Source organism: Desmodus rotundus, chromosome 4 (genome assembly GCF_022682495.2).
Source record: "Desmodus rotundus isolate HL8 chromosome 4, HLdesRot8A.1, whole genome shotgun sequence".
In the NCBI taxonomy this organism is placed as follows: domain Eukaryota; kingdom Metazoa; phylum Chordata; class Mammalia; order Chiroptera; family Phyllostomidae; genus Desmodus; species Desmodus rotundus.
This window is the reverse complement of record NC_071390.1, coordinates 85,291,166-85,313,102: the sequence shown is the minus strand read 5'-3', so window position 1 is coordinate 85,313,102 and position 21,937 is coordinate 85,291,166. Positions and strand designations below refer to the sequence as shown.

Below are 21,937 nucleotides of genomic sequence, written 5' to 3'. Positions count from 1 at the left end.
CTCCCTTGTATTTTTTTCCTTTCATTTAAAGTGTATTTACAGTTATTCCTAGTATACTTAGTAAGGCTTGGCAAAAGAGTGCATTTTTTAAACTAAAGATTGGTAACAATCTTAATGTCCAAATATAGGTTTAAATCATTTCACAGATTTTGTTTTCATTTCTTTATATTCTCCTATGTCTGTTAGAATTACGTTGTTTGACTTATAGTGTGGTTCTCAAGTGAATCTGCAATTCCTTGTTATTTTTCTCCAAAAATATTTTATTAAAATATTGTCATGAATTGCACTTGAAAACTCTAACATTAGAAAGCTTATAAATAAAATTGTTAACAAATGTAGTTTTAATGACAAATATTAATAAATTATTTGCATAAAAGCTGGTCAAAATTTGGGGGAAGTTCCTATTTTTCCCCATCTTGAAACTAGCATTAGCAATACTTGAATGATAAAATAATCTATTCCTTCTCAAGGTTCACCTGGCTCAGTGGAATGAGTATGAGCTTAGGGTCCCTGAGACCTTAATTTGAATGCGCTTGTAGCCAGTTATTACCTGTGCAACTTTAGACAAATATTTATTTTTATTTGTAATTTTTTCATATGTAAAATGAACAAAATGCACGTATAAGAACTGGATGTTACAAATATCAAATAAGATGAGATAGATATAAAATGACTTTTACATAACCAGTGTTCAACAAATGTTGGTTTCCTCTCCCCAACTTCTACTTGTGTTTCCTGGGTGACTGAGCTGCTGTACTGTCCTGTCACAGAGCGTCTCCAAATCGTCTTCCCACCCAGGCCCACTGTCACCTCACCTTTTGTTCCCCCTCTCTCTGTGAGGTGATATGTGCAGTGGGACACCGGGGGATAAAAAGTCATCATTTGTGCCAAATCCTTCACTGGAGAGAACCTCCTGTGGCCTTTACTTCCTCCTACTTGTAGTGAGGGCTGGATTTCATTGGTTTAGGTTTTTTGGCCCCAAGGTATCTTTGTATATGGGCTTCTACAGATTGAAATTTTGTTTTGATTAGTTATATTTAAAATAAGATATTAGCAATGTAAATCCAGTTTGAGACTTACGTTTTGAATTTTTTTTAATAGGCTCCAAAACCAAGGAAGGAGTGGTTCATGGTGTGACAACAGGTAAGCTCCACCGGCTTACACCCAGGGATGGGGGGCAGCGCCCTGTGAGCTGCGGGGACCCAGGCCGGTCATTCAGGATGTAGTTGTGAGCAGCCGCCGCACCTGTAGAGGAGCGGTCTAAGGAAAACCAGCTCTGCGTAATCTTGTCTTTATTAAATATGTTTAAACAGATAAATATTTATTATGAATAGATCAAAGAATATATTTAACTGTCAAGAATGACGACTCTGAAATGACCAGCTATGTTTAATTTACAAAGTAGTATAGAAATCGAATATTCTGACTTAGGCCAGGAGTTTTCTACCTATAAAATCCGAGGAAAATAAATCCTCTCACTTAGGTAACCCCAAGATAAAATCCAGAAAACTACCAAAACCCCATCTTTTTTTATGTCAGGACATTATTATTTCAGTTGTCACCTTCATGTATCATATTATAGGAAAACATGATAGTGTAGTTAATCTGGACTTAATGGCATCTTTGAAGTTGCTTTAAAGATCAAAAAAATAAAAAGAAAAGAAAATACATAGACTAAAGATAAGAACATATACTAAAGAGCTTTGGGATAAGGTTACAAGTTAGGTTATATATTATTATAATATTATTATTATCAGAAGTATTAAGACATGGAAAAAGCTATTACTGATACCAATAAAGTCATCATAAATAAAAATATATGATGCTAAAAAAATCAAAAAAATAAATTATATCAGCTTATTCATTTTTCCCTAATAAACATATGGTGTAAAGAAATTCCTACTATTGGAGATATTCTGAAGGCTTTGATTCTTATAAAAAGAAATTTACTACATGTAATGAATACACTTAATTTTCAACATGTTCTAATTTCAAGTTTCTTACTAAATTGCTTTATAATATACTTTTCTTTATTTTCTCCAAATTTTTAATTTGTATACCAGTTCAAAACTAGATCTTAATTGTATAATTTTGCTTCATGTTAAAGGTTAGACTTACTATATCTGTTCTAAAAGTTGGTGCCTTTTTCCTCCCTAGAATATTATTAAGTTAGTTAAAGTCAAATATAAATTTAATTATTGGTGTTAATATATTAATTACAGATATACAGAAAATTCCTTTCAATGAATTCCAAATTATTTATTGAGTATATACTGTGACATTAAGTATAAAGAAAAATGGAACAGGATCTCTGATTTGAAGAACTCAAAACACACCGGTGGAGATAGAGGTACTAGGAATAACTGGTGCATTGTAAAGGGTTCAATAGTAGACATATATTTAAAATTTCATGGGGATCACAGGAGCGGGAATGAGGACACTTGTGGAGAGGAGAGGTTTTGATGAAATTTGATAGTTGAGGTGGGTTTTAATTTTAACACCAGCTTGAATTTGCTAAGCAAACAGGGCTGTCTGAGAGGGACGAAGGCCCCTGGCCAGATGGGGCTCTCTGAGCCCAGTGGGAAAGACTGGCACATTTGGAGGAAAAAATGAGCGTTTTAAAATATGATACCATCAATTGGTTGGGAAGGAAGTATCCTTTTTGACCCTGGTTGTAAGGTTTTTCCCTTAATAAAATGCATTTATTAGTTGCAAAATGTACCACGTTGAACGTGTTTCTTTTCCTTTTATTTTTCACCCTTTGCTTGAGATGTCAGTGAACAGAGAAACAGTGTAAAAGGCTTAACGGGAAAATAAGGGTCAAGGTTAATGGTTAAATCCACTAGATAAATCAAGTCCTACAGAAAGTTTTTAAAATGTATTTATTATTATTACATGTATACCCTGTCATTTTGTAATGTAACTAATTTACTTATTCTTATAATGATAAAACCTAATGAAAATGTAAAGTACAAACTACATTTTATTGTGCAGTTTATATGCATTAAAATGGATTAAGGTTTACATATATTTATATATAAATAATTAAATATTATAAAATAAATGGTTGGCAAAAATTATGAGTCTGTAAAAACATAAAAAATTACTTTTGTCTTTGTGATTTTGTAACAAGAAAATGTTAATTATCAAGCAAAATTTTCTATTCATGTTCTTGGGGAAAAAAATGACAACCTCGAGCACAGTATTCACTACTTTTAATGGATAAACATTCTAGAAATGCTTAAAAACATGAAATCTCTAGTACAGCTTTTCCCTGGCATTTTAATTGGACTTCGCATTGAGAACAGCCCTTACTCCTTAGGGGGCAGCCGCAATCCCAGAGGTGGTAAAAGGCCAATATCCAGCAACACCTGCTGGTGCTCTTCCTGGTTTTAGACTCTAGGGCCACTTCCTTTCCTCCCCCATTGCCTAGGACCAGGAGTGGGCCTGTTCATCCTTACAGACCCCCATAGCTTCAACAACCTAGTATATTTGAAACCCGGTTGCTTTGTCCATCCACATTGTTTAATCATTGGCCTTGCCCAACTGGTAACATGAAATCTGTACAGTAATCATGTGACTAACACATAAGACCTAGCAGCTGACACGGTAGAACTCCATGGGTTCCCCAGACTGGGAATTATCTGGAGAGGATGTATACGAGCACAAAGCATAGTAAATAAAGGTGTCTCTGTTTGGTTAGGATATAGTCTGCAAAAAAATATCACCCCAACCCCCAGTTTCCTGAAACATGGGGAAAAAAGCAGACAAAAAATGAGTTTGTGGGGCAAAAAGAAGACAAGAAGAACAATGCATAGGTAGCAATAAGAGATACAAGGCCTAGGTTTTATGAGCAAAATGTTACAAGGTTTAGAGGAAGGGAGGGTGTTTTATTTCTGTATTGACTTTGAAATTATTAAAAGAACATATTCTCTTGTTCTTTGACTCCCTTTCATAGAGCTCTTTATTTAACCAGAACAGCCTTTTTCATTTGTGCTTTTTAAAAATATATTTATTTATTTATTTTTAGAGAGAGGGGAAGGGAGGGGGAAGGAGAAGGAGAGAAACATCACTGTATGGTTGCCTCTTGCACTCCCCCTACTGGGGACCTGGCCTGCAGGCCAGGCATGTGCCCTGACTGGGAATCAAACTGGCGACCCTTTGGTTCACAGACCAGCATTCAACCCATTGAGTCACGCCAGCCAGGGCCATTTGTGCTTTCTTTATTTGGTAATTTCATGCAGGGAACATGAAAAGATTAATTCAGCAATTATGTCAAAGAGTATCTTTGAGAATTTTTGATATAAGATTAAGTCTCTGCTTCTGAATCCAATCCTAAACTACTGATACTGTTTTCTAAATTTTGTTAAATTTACTAAACATTTTCTAAACTTATGTTAAAAAGTCTACTGAAGAACCATATTTTAATTTGGTTTCTGAAAATAAATTTTAAGTATGTTCAACAAACCTCTGCAAAATCAATCATTATTGAGAGCCCTTCTGTTTCAACTACCTGAAGTTTTAAGGAAGGCTCAGAGGTCCCACATGATCATTCCTTACTGTGCTGTTTTTTTCCGATAGTGGTGTTTGTGAGCATGGGTGTGTCATGTGCCTCAGAACGTGTGGTGAAAATGAATCTTTTCGGTGAGATAAAAGAATTGGCACTGAAATTGAAATAAAGAAACAAATTTCAAGCTGAGTCTGCTGCGAGTGCAACTGTACCTGTAAGCATAGCTTCCTGCAAACTTTCCTTAATAAAAGGCAAACCAAACTCACGTTGCTCATGGCAATAAATTTGTGGTCATCAAACGTGAAGCACCTTCTAGTGATCAAACCAAAATATCTTAGCAAAGATTTAATATTTGGCTCCACACTCACTTAGAAATCTCTATAGCCTTTATTTCTTCGGACCCTTCAGCTGTCTATGGTGTTGTAAATAGAGGTCTTCAGAACTTGACAGCTAGTGGAAGTAAGATTATTTTAAGTTGCTGTCATTCCATCATCTCTTAATCTGTTATTGCTCTTGATTTATCCTAGTGGCTGAGAAGACCAAAGAGCAAGTGACAAATGTCGGAGAGGCGGTGGTGACAGGGGTGACAGCAGTTGCGCAGAAGACAGTGGAGGGAGCAGGGAACATTGCAGCCGCTACTGGCTTTGGGAGAAAGGACCAGCTGGGCAAGGTATGGCCGTGCACATCTTGCGTTGCACTTGCAGCCTGTGAGGTCACAGCGTGTTTTCGTGCAAGGCTCTCGACAGTTGTAAGATGCTTACTTGGGAGGGATGGCTGACCCCCCCCAACAAAAAGTACTACTTTTGTATGAGTATTGTTTTTTGAGGTACCAACCCAGCTAAACACCATGAAGATTGTACAATAACCATGATTGTTTCATTTTCTGGAGGAAAGTTCATGAAATGAACGCTGTTATAAATGCAACAGTGACATTTCAGAAAGAATGGGTGCTTTCATGTTGGCTATGAATCTCGGAATTTCTCTTTATCGGAATATAACAAATCACTTTGTGCCTAGTTTCTCAATTTTCAAAATGAAGATCTTTTACTTGATGTCTTTGTAATGATATCCTATTATATGACGTGTTTAAATATCATGTAACAGTTTATTGCCAAATATATTTCTGGGAACTGAGGTAATTAAAATGCATCACAATCAGAAATCATGGTTTTGGGGTGATTTTAAAATTCTCAGAAGAATTTTGACTTTGCATTCTTGATCCAACTATGACTGTAGTACAGTTATATAAAATATATCATGGCTCTCTTTTTAATCAGAAAACTAATAGAAAACAAGGTGTCAAATGTAGGATAACATTTTATAAATGTAATGACCACAGTAGCAGAATGATTTTTGCTCGTTCCCTGCCACAGTGGCCTCCATGCTATTCCTTGAACAAGTCAAGCATTCCCTTGCCCTGGCTCCTCCCTCTGTCCGAAAAGCTCTTCCCCAAGACCTTGCGCTTGGCCAACTCCCTCACTCCTCATGCCGTTGTTCGATGACACCTTCTCAGTGACGCCTGCTGCACCTGTTTGCAGTGGGCACCGTTCTCCTCACCTGTGGTAATCCTGATGTTCCCCAGTCTTTATTTTTTTCCTTTTTTGCTAAAGCATTATCACCTTTAAAATAGTAAGCAAGTTATTTTTTATGTATGCTGTTTATTTTATTTCTGCTTTAAGTACCATGTAGGCAGAATATATTTTGTTCACCGATATTTCACAAGGGTCCAGAAACATGACTGGCATGTAGTGGACAGTTGATGCCTATTTATTAAATTAAGGGGAAAGGGAAGAAAGGAGATAAGTAAATAAACAAAGTGACTTTCACTTTTGTGTCTTTAATAATAATAGAGATAGCATAGCAACTGTGGCTATTCAGGCGTCCAAAAGTTTTAACTGACAAAGTTTTGGAGTAGATATCATGAAAATGGTAAGAAAGTAGCCTCGTTTGCTGGCGACCTGCTCTGAGTTGTCTCCACTCCATGTAATCCTGTGCGGCAGGCCTACCTTGATGGGTCATGGGAACACTGATAATGTAAAGACAGGGCTAAAAACCTGAACATATGTAGGTTTTATTGCATGGAGTTACACTGTCTGGGGCAATTGATGCTCATTATGGAAAATGTGGACTGGGCTCCTAGTGAGGTTCTTCAGCTAACACTTAGTGTGTGGCTGATAATGGTAGTGCTCCTTTGTGCAGAATATGCTTTTCAAACACTCTTATCACTTGTGCTAGTAATTATACTAATTCCCATTTTTTATATGAAGTCAAAATTACATTTATGGCTTTATTACCTTTCAAAAGCTACAGGAGACTTCAGGTATTAGTATAGAGATAATTAACCTGTTTGGTGTCTCAGACCCTTTGGCCAATCTAATAGAAGCTATGCACCGTCTTTCTCCCGAAAATGCACACTCCCATACACACACCAAAGGCTGAGTGGGATCGTGAAAGGCTGTTGACAGACAGAGCCCATGACTGGGACCAATCCCCTGATTATAGTTGAGAAATGTGAAATCTCCTAGGGGCTGTAAGCAGTCCAAGTTCACACAGACAGCTGGAACAGACTGGACACCTGTAGTGCTTTCCCATCCATTACGTCTTTGCCCCAAGCACTTCCTCATAAACTAGCTTCCTTGGGTTCTTATAAACTGATGTATGACAACCAGATTTAACTGGAGAAATACTTTGCTTTAGAATATTAAGAAACCAGGGAAACGTGTACCACACCCCACACCCCCCATTTAAAGCGTACAAAGTCAAGTGCAAACAAGGCATGAAAGTGCTTTATGTCTTACAAAATTGGGCTTGCATTTTACCCTTCTAGAATATTGCTATTTATTTTAATATTTTAAGGAAGAAATCTAAATGATGTGACAAAGTTAATCATTTGGAGAGATTTCCTCTTTGGGGTACTTTGAGGTTCTTACAAATTTCTAATATAAAAATGAAGCCATAAAACCTAGAAATCACAACATAGTTGTAGGCAAAACCAAAACAAGACACCGAACTGGAGTTGAAATGGCAGGCTTTCACCCTGCTCTGTCATTGACTGGCGGGACGACCTTTTGCAGATCTGCTAAGACCTTTTCTCATCTAATGAGGAAATTACACTAGGAAATTGGTTAAAGCCCAATTTAGCAATAAAGTTCTGAATTTCTATAACGTAACTGTGGTCACATCTATGGGATGCCCCCCCAAAAAAAATCTAGGGCGTTTAAATAAAGTGGTTGAATTCGTCCATTAGAAAATTTGAAATAATTTAATTTTACCATTCAATTTCTGATCAAGGAGATTCTGGTGAATGGAAATAAACAATTTATTGTTGCTTTAACCATTTGTTACTGACACCATTGAGGAACTCATGCTTTAAGAAATAATGCTTTTTCACTGTGTGCCAGAAACTGCGAGATATTGAGGTTAAAATAATGAGAAAACCTTACCCTGTTTATCTCTTCATTTAGCATATATTCTAGTGATAAAGATCAATACCAATCACCACATAATAAGTGTGTAATTTTAACTGTGATAACTGCAATGGAGTACCTAATACTGAGAATAACTAAAAGGTAACTTAACACAGCTCTTGTAGGACAGGGGTAAGAGAGTGCATCACAAAGGCTTCCCCGAGGGAGTGTGCTTGAGCTGAGATCTGAACGGGAGAAAAAATGACTGGCAATTAATAAACAAGCAAGAGTTGAAGGAAAACATTCCAGGCAAAAGTGAAAACATGAGGAAATGTTCTGTGTTTTGAGGGGACTGTAGCAAATCACAGAGGGCTGTGTCAGGAGCCAGAAGAAATTAGGAGGAAAAGACTGGAGAAGTGGCTGGGGCCACATCATGGCTGGCTATAACAAGAATGCTAGTCATTATTTTAAGAATAAAGGACCCTATTAAAGCTTTTTAAGCAAGTTTTATGTCAAGTTGTAAGTTCACATGTTGAAAAGATGTCTCTGCCTCAATGGAAGGAGACAGGTTAAAGGATGCTCGTGGTGCTAACCAGGGACATTTAGTGGGTTGTGATGGAAAAAGGAGATGACTGTATATACAATCAAACACAGTGTTGGTGGGGGAAAGGAAAGAAATGGGTTAGTTCAAAGACTATGTAGAAGGTAATATCAACAAGATTTAGTGATGTATTTCATGAGGTTTGGGAGAAGATGGATGTGACAAGTAGGGCTACTAAATGTTAGCTTGTGCGGATTCATGGTGCCGCTATTCTCCAGGTGCTCAGAGCCTCTCTGGAAGATCAGGAACCCTTCAAGAGGAATGGCTGTGCTAGTGTTCATTCAGCCTTCATGCCTTTTAAGGATATTTGGCCCATCACTCTGATTGAGTAGACAAAGCTTTCTTCCTTCCTTCTTCCTTCCTTCCTTCCTTCCTTCTGCTCACTCCCTCCCTTCTTTTCTGTCTTTCTTCCATTTTGCTCTTTTTGGGTTTGTTTGTATTTAAACCAAGAGCTCTAGTAAGTTCATATTTCATTTGCCTCTCTTTTTTTGTTTTTTGTTTTGCTAAATTTATCTCTTTGTGACATGCTATATTTGGTGTATGTCTCCTTTTGATGTTAACAGGGAGAAATAACCACAGATACCTATGTGTTTTTGTGAATTTCATCACATAAATGAAGCTACCCTTAAAAATAATTTCTAATTGTAAGCTATTAGATTAAAGGATAAATAAGATGCCTTGAATTTTAAGAATTTATTTATTGAATATTATTAGCTTCTCCATTTAATATATCAGAATAATACATCTTCTGATCTGTATTTTTACCTGTGAGCACAGAGTGGTTATCAGCCATATAATTTTTTTTCTGAAGCTCATTCATTTGATTGGCATAGAAACAGACTACAAATGCATCCGCAGGGGTATTCAAGTTTTGAGTTCAAATAAACAGTGATGTTACATGGAGAAAATTTGTTTCCCACTGAGAACAAGTGATCTCCTAGTTCCAATAATATTACATATAGAAAGGAACTTGATAAGAGGTCTTCTCTAGTGCCAGCATGTTTAAAACACACAGCTCATCTCTAGAACATCTGTTTCATCTCAACTCCTCAAGAGTGCTTTGCATGTGGTTCTGCTCAGATCCTTGCTGGACAAATGTGTGCCTCTTCCATGCCCTCTGGAGTGCCTTGCAAGAGTCGGAGCCTCTGTATCCCTGAAGTTTATATTTTTGTTATTTTCTCGATTTACAGAGAGTGAAAGTCTTGAATAAACTACAAGTCTGCTACCTAGAATATAGTATTGCAGTCAGCTTCATTAACACATTCCATGGAGGCACTGACCAATCTACATAGAGATTAATAGCTTTCATGCAAGAAAAAATTGAAATATTTATAGCCTCAGATCTTTCCCATATTCAGGTTCATATATTTTCTCTATATTTTCTTCAGAATTAGAAGGAAGTTCCTAAACAATGCCAATGTGGGAACATTGGATCAGATTATAAACAGTTTACTATCTCCAGCACAGACCAATGTAGATTTCAAACGGACAGACACCTGCATACTCTGTAATCCAGCTGTAATTCACAAGAGGAGAGCTAACCAAGTGTCTGCGCCATGAATAAAACAAAGCAGGATAGATAAATGTCAGGTTTGACATTATGATCTATAACATTTAAGCGTCCCTCTGCTTAATTCCTTTGACTTGTTAGAGCTCTCATGTTTAGCTTGATGCAAATTTATTTTTAAACACTTGAGTGTTATGGACCTTCTGATTAAATGATTAATCAGATGGTGGATGTTCCCATCAGCTAAGTCATTTTATGTTGACTTCACAAATAAGCCAAAGGTCACAGGCAACTGTCCAGATTTCTTTGAAGAAGCTTACACGGATCATAGGTGTAATCTTGACATTGTTCATCAGCAGGTACTTGGAGATGTCAAGATTGCAAACTACTTTATTTTATAGTACATAGGCACAGACTGCAGTGTGGTGACGGCCGGGCAGAGAGAGATGCGCGGGGGGGGGGGGGGGGGGGGGGGAGAAGGGTATGGGAGGGTAAATGGTAATGGAAAAATCCTGTAAAAATTAAAACATAAATGGTTAAAGATGATGAATATATTTATCAAACAATTAAAAGTTTGATTCTTGCCTTTGTGCTTGATCTCAGAAAATAACCAATGTGACTGTTAGTTATATTTACACCTAAACTAAAAGATTTATGGCACAATGAATTGTCTCTGATTTGTATTCCTGGTGGGAACGATATATACTATTAATGGCATTGTAATCTTTAATTAAAAAGTAATGTGGTAATTAAAGAAAAAACTAATAGAACTAATAAATTGCTTCTATATATATATGTATAAAATCAGTAGTATTTTGACACATGGTATGTAAAAATCAATATTTTATACTCATTGAGAACCTACTAATGTTAGATACACTGTCTCCACTTAGAAACACATCCATTATGATGGGCTTTTTTTGTATCTAATAATATATATTTCACTGCCTGGGGATAGATGAATCATGGTACATAATGACCCTTAATCTTATAAAGTTGTAAATAGAAAAGTACATTTTAATTTTATATAAAGAGGTAAGGAACATAGGCTTTTAGTTATGTTTTTATTGAAATTCAGTAGCATTCAGTCATTGAATGGGCACTTTACACGTGCCGGACGCTCAGCTGGGTGTGGTGGGGACCACAAAAGTGAGTAATCCGTGGACGGCTCCTGCCTTCAAAACTGTGCAGGCCAGGGGTGACAACTGGCCTGCTCTCCCCTGGGGCAAAGGGACATCTCTCGTCTTTGAGAACATGTATTTATTTGTTTCCCCTATGATAGAGGAAAAAACAGTTTTTGTTAGAAATTAGAGAGACCTATTTTTCAATGCACATTATACTTTAAATTTTGTTTTTGTCAGTATACTATGAAATTACCTCATACATATAGAGATTAGAGCCATAATATTGTAGCTGTTGAGACATAATACACTTCCACTGAGCTCTAGAAGCAGTGGTTAATAATCTGTAAGCATTACAACCACGCAATATATACATGATTGCAAATTCAATTTCAGTCTTCTAAGAACTGATTGTGGTGATAGTATTGTCTGTTAAAGAAATGTATTACAGCAAGAGCATGATAGAAATGCTGCAAGGCACACTAACAGCAGCTTTGAATCATATCTGTGCTGTTGGTTTATTACTGCTTATATGCTCAAGATGGATTATAATTCTGCTGAATGCAGTGAGAGTGATGATTCTGCTTTTCGAACCCATCTTCGTCGTGCGGGTGCTAACATCTATTGATGATGTCTCTTTGCATATAAACATGACACATTTTATAGTGTTTTATTAATCAGATGCTATTACATGCAGGATGATTTCACACTTAGGTGGGTTTTTTTTTTAACTTCTATCACCATCTGAGCCATATTTTCTCCTTGTAATTCAATGGAGAACCTAGAAAAATAACATTAATATGTTTAGGTGACAGATAAACAGATCTTAAGATGTGCTTATATATTATCACATACAGTATTCTTATCCCCAGCTTCAATGATAACCAAATTGTTTGTCCCTAAAAAGAAAGAACTTGATTTTTTCTATTTCAAAAATTAGATTCTCGTTTTTTTAATAATCAGTAAGATAATTGTTGATGTGTTTGCTTTGTCAAGAGAAAAATAGAAAAAGAGGTCCTATGGGTCTCAGATATTCAAAATATACAAAAAATCTAGGGTAGAATATGTTTTCTTGAATTCAAGAAATATAAATAAGGTAAATGAGGTACCAGTTGTGTTTTGCATGCAAATATGTAATTATGGGGACCAGGGTTGGATGATCCGTCTCATCAGTCCAATTGTTCTTCTGTGAGGGGAAAATGAGTAGTTTGTCAACTCAGACATAAGATAATTCTTTTATAAGGAGCTTTATTAAATCTTTACCAAACATTTGAATATTTAAGTTACAACTTAGATATCTATCAGGTGATTTTGGAGTCACTAACAGATATTTATAAACATCCCAAAAGTAGTATTTAATTCTTATTAAGGCTATGTCGTATATTAGTGCAAAGAACACTAAATCATAATTATGTTTGTTGAATAATTCATTATTCAACAATTAAGTGAATAAGTGAAAAAAGGAAAAGAAGAAATAAATATTTTATCTTCCTAATCAGAGGTGGACACCACCTCACCTTTCTCTTGTGTTCCTCATAGTAATACACTATCATGGATCTGTTTGGAATTCAATTTATAAAGATAAATTCTGTTGCAACTTTATGGATTGTAAAGAAAAATGTGAACTTCTAACTTAAGGACCTCAAATAGATCTTAACTGTCTATGCTTACAAAGGAACGGTGTAAGTCTCACAATCCATTATAGCAAATCAGCTCCAATCCACACGCTCACACATCCATTTTATGCTATCTGATTATCGGGAGAATCGTTCTTTCAATATACGCTAATGCCACACAGGTTTAATCCTTGTCATATAGCTTCATCTGAGGCTCTAGATTTTGTTCCGTGGATTGTATATTATTAGTGTCTCTAGGAGAATTGAGAATATGCACTTCTTACTATGTCGTGGAGTTTTAGGGTTAATATAATTGCCATGCAAAGCATCGAGTGTTATTTAAAATGCTTTATTTTAATTTTTAATACTCATGTACAGTAGCTCCTTTAAAAATAATTTCCACTAAATAGTAATAACTGCTTCTAATAACAATTCTTCCACAGTATTCTTCCTACAAAAGGGAATTAACATTTTTGAGTTTGAAGTGAAGCCAGTTCCTAAGTGTTCTAAAGAAGGCTGCTCTGTATCTGTTTAGATCCACCACGACAGCCAGCTGGCTTTTATCTTCCTGTGAGGTTCTTGGTTTACCGGCAGCATTTGATTCAGTCGTATACAGGGAAAGCGAGGCTGTGCGTGGAGGACGTGAGTTTCAAGTCAGGGAACATGGAGTTGGTCTCACCTGTCTCCTTTGCTGGATGAGGTCCTCTTGCCTCTCTGAACACAGATTTTCTCATCTGTGAAATAAAAGTGTTGGATTAAATGAGTTCAGAATGTTTTGAATCTATTTAATGGTTGGATTTTAGCTTAATTTGTTCAATTACACATTGCCAGACCTCTGGCAACTCATTTAACCTTTCTAAACCAAAGCCACTCATCTGTAACTGGCCGGCCACTGCACAGAATCACAGTGTAAATTAAATGAAACAATGCAGACAAAAGATAAACAATCAGCTGTAATACATTATACAGTTAAAATATTTTGCCAATGGGGATGGAATGCAGGCAACTGTAACTGAACAACAATAAAGTAATTTAAAAAACCACTAAATCAAACAATACATATTTTGCCAAGAAGAGACTGCCTTTCCTCTGAGACTTGTATGAAATAAATGATTGTAGAAAGTCTTTTCCATATTTGTTGACAGTTTGATGATATTTAGTAAATACATTGTATAACACAAAGAGCGAAAAGCTATTCTTTAAACATTTCACTTTATTTAACTAAATAAAATGAAGTCACACTACACTTTGTCCTCAGATTTTCCCAAAATAATGTGATTCCGTTAAATATTACACACACGTTGTAATTAGAAAAAAATGATTTGGGGAAACACTGGAATAAACAAAGTTAGAAAGTTTCTCTTTTAAGCTGAAAAAAGAATCTCAGAACTCTGGTGGGTTAGGGTTATAGGTGCTGTCTCTTGATGCCTTTTGGATGCCAAACCCTGGGAGAAGGGTTCTGGGTGTTCTGTGGAACCCAGGTTTGAGATTCCCTGGGCTAACTGAAACTGCCCCTACCCACCCTTTTCCTCCTTCTCTAAATAATAACCAGTTTTTAGGTCCTGGATTAGAGAGATTGAGGAAGATTATCAGGACTCAGCATCCCATATCTGAACCCTATTCTTTTACAGCCATTTTCTGTAAGATCACTTGCAGTAAGGCAATAAACAAACAAACAAACAACCCCCCCGCAAAAAAACCCATGACCCTCTTCATTCTTATGAGGCTTTTGTGCTAAATCCTGATAAAGCTCCCTTCTGACTTAGAGAGAGGTAGGTCTGAGTAGTTTGCATTTGTGAAAATGGCCTGAGGCATCTTCTCTGGCTTCTTTATTTTAAACCCAAAGACAGGGAAGTTCTTAATTTGAAGGGAGCCAGAGGGTTTTTCCTGAAGCTAATTTTTCATGCCAGAACTTTCTAAAATGGTAATAGTTTCAGAGAATGAACAGCCTCAGGGTCATCTGAATTTGACCCCTGCATGATCTTTAAGACCCTGTTTTTAATTCTATTTTAACCAGAGTGTATGGGGAGAGTGAGCTTAAATTCTCCAACCTGCTATGTCAGCCCGTGTGCCTGTATGGTTGTTTGCTCACATTTTTGGGCATTGGGACAGATCAGCAGGGCCTGCTCCTCAAGCGGCATCCCACCGAGATGTGCCTCTGCCCTGCTCAGAGACATCCTCAAACCTGGGTCACCATTGCCTACACAGAGGCAAGCTCCACTGATACTTTCCTTTAAATCTCTTTCCCCGAAGACCTCTTCTCCTCCTTTCTTTTTATTCTTTACTAGTGGAAAAATAATGAAAGTGTATGGCAGTTGGACTTTAAGAATTTAGTTTGTTGTCTCAGGTGTGAGTTTATTTCCCAGCAATCCTTGCACCTTCTACTTATATGTGGGAAAGGGAAGGGACTAGGTGTTACGCAGGGTCACAGTGCCCTTAGTTGGTGTTTCACGTTTTCAGAAATTTTATGTTAGAGATGTCCATTCAATCACCAATAATGGTTGGATAATAAATTGATTCAAATTTTTCTTGCAGACATAGTAAAAATCTGTACTGAAATTATGTATATCCTTTGCTGAAGGATTTCACTTCTGAGTTTAAATGATCACAAATTTAAATATGAGGATGTTCATCTCAGCATTGATTGTTACAAAAAATTGAAAAAAAAAAGGCTAGAAGTTTGACAATAGAGAGAGACTCAGTTAAATGCACTATGGTTGATCTGTACAGTGGTGAGTAGCCATTAAAACGCTGGTGTAGAAGAAGAATTAATGGAGTGGAAGGATGTTCTTGCTGCATTAAGTGACAAGAACAGATCACAAAACAATAGGAACAGCTTTTATACTATAATCTATTTTCATTTTAAAAACACCTGTGCACGATATATGTGTGTAGAAAAATCTACAGTAAGTTCCCTGGACTCTCCGGTTTTTCTCAAGGAAACTCTTTGCATCTCTGACCTGATACCCTTTGCTCTGGGGAACTGTCTCATTCACTGAGCTGTGTCCCAACCCAGGCCTACTTGTTAAGTGCCAGGGGTGCTCCCCTGAGGTTGTAACAACCACAGAAAGCCCTCCCTCATTGTCCTTGAGGAAATGCCTATTTCTGGGTCATGGATTACATTTTGTGGTCTTCCTTCGCTTACTTACATATTTTTAAATTATCTTGAACAAGTGTGTATTTATAACAAAAAGTCTCATAAATAGTACTTATAACATTTCACACTATTTGACATTTATGTGACTAAGCATTCTGATGCTTTAACCATAATTAGAACTTGAAGATGCTAATTTTCATCTTTAGCATACCAGTTCCCACTCACATTTATTCAGCTTATTCAAAAGAAAATTATCTTAGCTTATTATCATAGGCACTTAAAAGTACAGGTATAGTTATAGCACTTGCTATTCATTCACCTGTCTATTTATCAATTCATTCATATGACCACATTAGTTAGCTTATGCTATGTGTAAAATACTGTGCTAAGCATCACCAGAAATATATTGATAGATGAGAGCAATTTCTTGAACTCTAGGCATTGATACCTGGCTGTGAATCATGATCGGTATGTGTAGGTGTATATTAGTCAATTAATATTATAGACCTTGCTTACAGATGTCTTATCCAACCTCCTCTTCAAGTTTCAAGCAAGACCGGCTCTGACTGAGGTATCGTAGAACTCGGTCTTGTATTACTTCTGAAAAGTTGTGGTCATCATACACTTCTTTCATTCATTCCTCTTGGTCCCGATGGTCTAACCTAATTAAAATGCCATTTCATCAGTTTTCTGGTTTGCTATCTAATAATTCTCTGTACTTCCATATTTTAAGATAAATTTTACCATGATTTTTGCAGGAGTAATGGGTTGTAATGCCCAAATAAATTGAATAATTTGTTTGATATCTCATTATTGGCAAGTGTATCTAATTACTCAGAAAAATCAAAATTTGACTTTGCAAACTCTTATTTTAAATCTTTTGGACTCAGAAGTCTGTTATCCTTACATTCATGTATCCTCAAAACTTTGGCTTATTCATTGTAACATGCTTTACCCACAGCTTGCCCAGTCCCTGAGCTCACAAGCAACCTTTCAGTGTTTTTGTCAACATATGGTATAATAGATAGTAAGTTGTAAAAGTGCAGTTTTCTGGTAGACTTTTTACTGTAGTCTTTTAATTCTACTGAAATTAGAGAACCCCAGCCCCAGTGTCTGTTTATTTTGCATATGAACAAAAGTCCCTGTACCGAGACTGGGCAGCCTTTATATTCTTCAGGCTTCCCTGTAACCTCTGAATGTCAGTAGGTCCTAGTTTGTGTTAAAGGTAACTAGCAAGTCTGATCATTCCAAGTGCCTAAGGTCACATTTTAAAATAAGTTATATTTTTGGACCTAAGACCGAAGATTTTTGAAACAAAACAAGGATTGGGCCATCGGTGTATGTATTTGGAAGTATAAAGTAGTGCAAATAGAAAGTTTTTCAGATGTGAAGAATACAGTCAACTGTGTATAAAAAAAATGAACACTGTAGGGGAAAAACTCCCTAAGGTGCCTATTTTTATATAAGTAACCTGGAAAGATTTGAGGGGAAAAAAGGGTATTTCTTACAGCCAACAAATATTTGTGTTTTCATTATTCATCAGAAGAATGAAATTTCTCCCCTCCTGTACACATTCCACCTTCTTACTAGAAACTCTTGGTACCTTTATAAAATAAACTGCAAAGGACTACCTTTTGGGGGAGAGAATTCCTGGCTGATGTGATGAATGGCAGGTTCGTGTTGCATGTGTATGTGCGCTGTGCACACACATACACACACCACGTGATGAAATTTACCGTTGTGTTTTCTTAGAAATCTGCTTGACCTTCTCGGAGTTGGACCATTTTATAAATGCATCTACACTGATCTGTATCTTGGAATCTATGAAATGGCTTTTGGCAAGACTTCCTTTAATACAGTGTGCTAGAAATTTGGTTATTACTGGCCAGATCAGTTCTAGAAAATTTGCCACTGAAGGTATACTATCTAGAACAGGGGTGTCAACCTCATTTTCACTGGGGGCCACGTCAGCCTTGCAGTTCCCTTCAAAGGGCCAAATGTAATTTCAACTCCTTAACAGTTAAGGAGTAGTTTGTTTATACAGTCCTAAAATTATTTCGGCTCTTTGAAGGCAACCGTGAGGCTGATGTGGCCCCAGTTGAAAATGAGGTTGACCCCCCGATCTAGAGAATCAAGCTCCAAGTCCTAATTCTGTTACTTAAGTCCCTCTTTATCCTGCCTCCCTTCCTTTTCAGCTATATGTCTTACAATTATTCAACAACATTCTTCAGTCCAGGTTGACAGTATCTTTAAAATACCTCCCAGATATTTAATACAATGTGCAACTTCCAATTCTGCCTTACTTTTGAGAAGGTTTTTATGCCTCCTCTCCGAATGTTATTGATGCTAAAAATTTAGCTCAAACATCTCCAGGAAGCTGTCCCTAGCTGCCGGAAGCCATAGCAGTTTCATCTGACTTAGCTCTCATAGCAGTCGCAGACATACCACACATACTTGGTTGCTTGGTCCAAAGTCGTGAAAGCATCCTTGATTCTTTTCCTTCTGCATCTTCCATCCAATCCTTTAGCTAATTAATCAGTTTACCTGTATTTCAATATATGGCTCCACTGCTACCACCCTAGGCCAGGCCTTCATCGTATCTCACCAAGACTCCTTCCCAGGCCCCTTAACTGATCTCCCTGTCTGCACTCAAACATTCCTGTGAGTCTGTTCTCAGCCAGTCAGTGTAATTCTTTTAAGATAGAAACCAAATGATTTTTCACTTGCTTTCAACCACCCAAAGATGTCCTATCACACACAGAATGAAACACAAATCCTTCTTTTGTTTTAAAGGCCCCACATTATCTAAACCTCAATAAGTTCTTACTTCCCTTCTCTTTTCTCCGTGTACACTGCCCTCCAGCTATGCGGACCTCCTGATGTTCTTCAGAGCTGCAAGCACATTTCCAATACTCAGTAAGTGCATATAAAATAAATTTTATTCATTTAATTGCAGACTGTTTCTTCTCCTGAACGTAAAGATAAATGATACAGTCTTCTTAAAAAAACCTGACTGCCCAGCATTTCTGATCTTAATTTTGAAAGACAAACTGCATGAAATGTACTATAAAATGGTAAAGATATCATTCAGTCCCAGATTTCCATGTGCTTTTGGTGCATACTAATAATTGAGTGTATTATAAAATACAAATCTATTCTAATGAAATTGCTTATATCTTTCATATTTGTCATAATAGTTCTTGCTTTTCCATATTTTTATAACAATTTAGTTGATTATATGTAGATACATAACATTAACTTTGTCCTTGAAAACAAAGCAACCATTTCACTCATGACATAAATGTTATGTATCTTAAAACTGCTTATCACTGTACATTATTCCTATGGCATTAAATATTTTCTTAGTAAACCACATAAACTACACTGACGGTTGGACAGATGGGCAGAACCACATGCATCCAATATTAGGCAGTTGGTGAGCATAAAATGCCAGAAAGAAGATTAGGAAGCTTCCTATTGCTCTTAAAAAGCATGATCATTTGCTCCTGACTCTCCACTATGTGTTTTATTGGGTTGGCCAAGAAGTCCATTTAATTTTTCCATTAAATAAAAGACACCTTTTCCATTTTCACCAATAAATTTATTTTTTTGAAAATTGAGAGTATGTCAGTTATCTCCTGCTAGTGGCTTTTAGTAGGCAGAGGCCAGGGGTGCTGCTAAATATTGTCCAGTGATGAGACAGCCCTACAGCAAAGAACTATTTGGCCAAAATGTCAATAGTACCAAGAAAGTTTGCAAACCACTTTTGACACGTTCAATCAGTCACAGCACCTTCTTCATACACTGCACAAATCTTTTTTGTGTTTCAATTGTGTTTTAACCTCTTTTGAAATAATAAAGCATAACACACCAAAAATGTTGCATATTTTCTTTCACCTTCAATATTAAAATGTCTGCACAAAAGTTCACCAATCTTAATTTTTTTTAAATGCACGGTGATATGACAACTATCACAATACAGTCTAAGAAAATATTTTCAAATGACGTTAAAGACAACTGAGTACTACTAGAGCCATCTTATGGAAAAAACTAAGTCAACTTTTTGACCAATCCAATTCTTCGAAAGTAATGCCTTCCAAAACAACTTTTCATATTTTTCATCCAAATATATACTCAAAGTTTTCTTAATTTATGTACTACTAATAAAATGAAATGTGTAGACAGATTGAAAAAGGAATTTCCCCTCCCTCTGCCTTTTATGCAAGAACGACAGCTATGAAACGTGTTTCCTCAGCAAGGAAAGTATGGTGTCCATTGAAAGAAGATGAGAGGGAGAGAAAGGCTGCAAACTGTGGAAGAGAGTGGCATTTGTCACTGCCGGGACTCATCAGCTGTGTGGACCTCTGAGGGGCACTGGCAGAGATACCAGATTCCTTTATTTATTTCTGGCAAACTTCAGCAATACAGATTTCATTAGAAGCAGAGGGAAACATTAAGAACTAGTTAGTGTTTGTGAGGCAGAGCATTCATGTCTAGATATTGATTGAGATTCAAGAAGGCACCCTTGTAACTTCTTATGCATAGGCTCTATTGATACATTTAAATAATTGTAATCTCCAGAGCTGTTTTTGGGGTGTGAAAGATCTTCTTAACAATAAACGAAGATCCATTCAAAACAACAGATAAATTCTGTCTACTATAATTTTGATCTGGTTGAAATCATCTTAGTTTAACAATTCCTTCTCCGTAGGAGGAAATTAATTGGTAACTTACAGCAAAATTATTTGTTGAGGTCCACTAGCTTCACATCCAATGAAAATCATGCATACATTTGCTCTTTCTTAGTACAAAATGTCTCTCTAGGATATAGATGGCAGTGAAAATTGTGTGAGGATGATGGCTCGAGGGCCACAGCTCCTTACTTCCTACTCTCATACCTCTTCTAATTGGCCGAGTAAAATCTTCAGCCCCCCAGCAGCCATTGTGGCTCCATTCATTCTGCTTCACAAAGGAAGAAGCAAACACAACCACAGGGATGGTGAAATCTTCAGCTTTTCATGCCCAGTGTGGATATTTGCTGGGAATTATTACTTTCTACTACATTGAAAATATAGGAAAATTAGTTATGTAAATCATGCCAATTTTTAAAATTTATTCATTGAGTATAATAGAATTATTTCAGCCTGAAATTTTTATTTCAGTTGTTCTCTATTCAAACGTTTAACTGAACCTAAACCAGCTAAACACAGTAACTGAATAACAATAAAAGATAAAAAATAAAATTTTGGTAAAATATTCTTTTAAATTTTTTTTCTCCTTTTTATTTTTTTAAATTTATTGGGCTGGCATTGGTTAATAAGGTTATATAGGTTTCAAATGGACATTTCTATGACACATGATCTGTATTTTGCATTGTGTGCCCCTCACCCAAAGCCAAGTAAATCTTCCATCACCATGTATTTGGCTCCCTTTACCCTTCTTTATTCCTCACTCCCTTCCCTCTGGTACCCACTTTACTGCTGTCTGTGGCTATGAGTTTCAGTTTTATATCCTATATATGAGTGAAGTCATTTGGTTCTTAGCTTTTTCCGACTGACTTATTTCACTTAGCATGATATCCTCAAGGTCCATTCATCTTGTCGAAATGGCAATAACTCATCTTTTCTTATGGCCAAGTAGTATTCCACTGTATATCTGTAGCACGTGTTCTGTATGCGATTACCTATTGAAGGACACTTTTTAGTCATGCTTTTCATAAACGTATCCCTCCTTTACTTTAATTATATGTCTATATTCTTTACTTTTTAAATTGATTTTCAACCTGCTTCTAATGTTAGTTCTTATGAACTTCTCTCTCAGTTCTAAATATTCCATTCTTTATTTATTTCATGTTCCTTTTTACATTATTGAAGACGAGTTACTAGTTTTTTTAGGGACTGTATTTTAACATATTTTAAAGGCAATCACAAGTTAACACAGCAATGGAGTTTTCCTGTTAGAGATACATCGTTTTCTGTATATCTCACTGGGAGAGAAGTTGGCATGATACCATTATGATGCTCTTAACAGATATTAACTTTTATAAGATACATTGTTTCTGAGAATGCCATTGTTTTG

The 21,937-nt window shown here is 36.4% G+C and overlaps 1 protein-coding gene across 8 annotated transcripts in view; it reads left to right on the top strand.

The window, feature by feature from the left end:
- SNCA (synuclein alpha) overlaps positions 1-21,937 on the top strand; it is a 123,866-nt gene that overhangs the window by 15,010 nt on the left and 86,919 nt on the right. For all 8 annotated transcript variants that reach the window (XM_024574788.4, XM_024574789.3, XM_024574784.4 and 5 more), the window contains exons 3-4: positions 1,102-1,143; positions 5,038-5,180. In XM_024574788.4, coding sequence (XP_024430556.1) covers positions 1,102-1,143; positions 5,038-5,180 — 185 coding nt within the window. The remainder of the gene's footprint in view (positions 1-1,101; positions 1,144-5,037; positions 5,181-21,937) is intronic.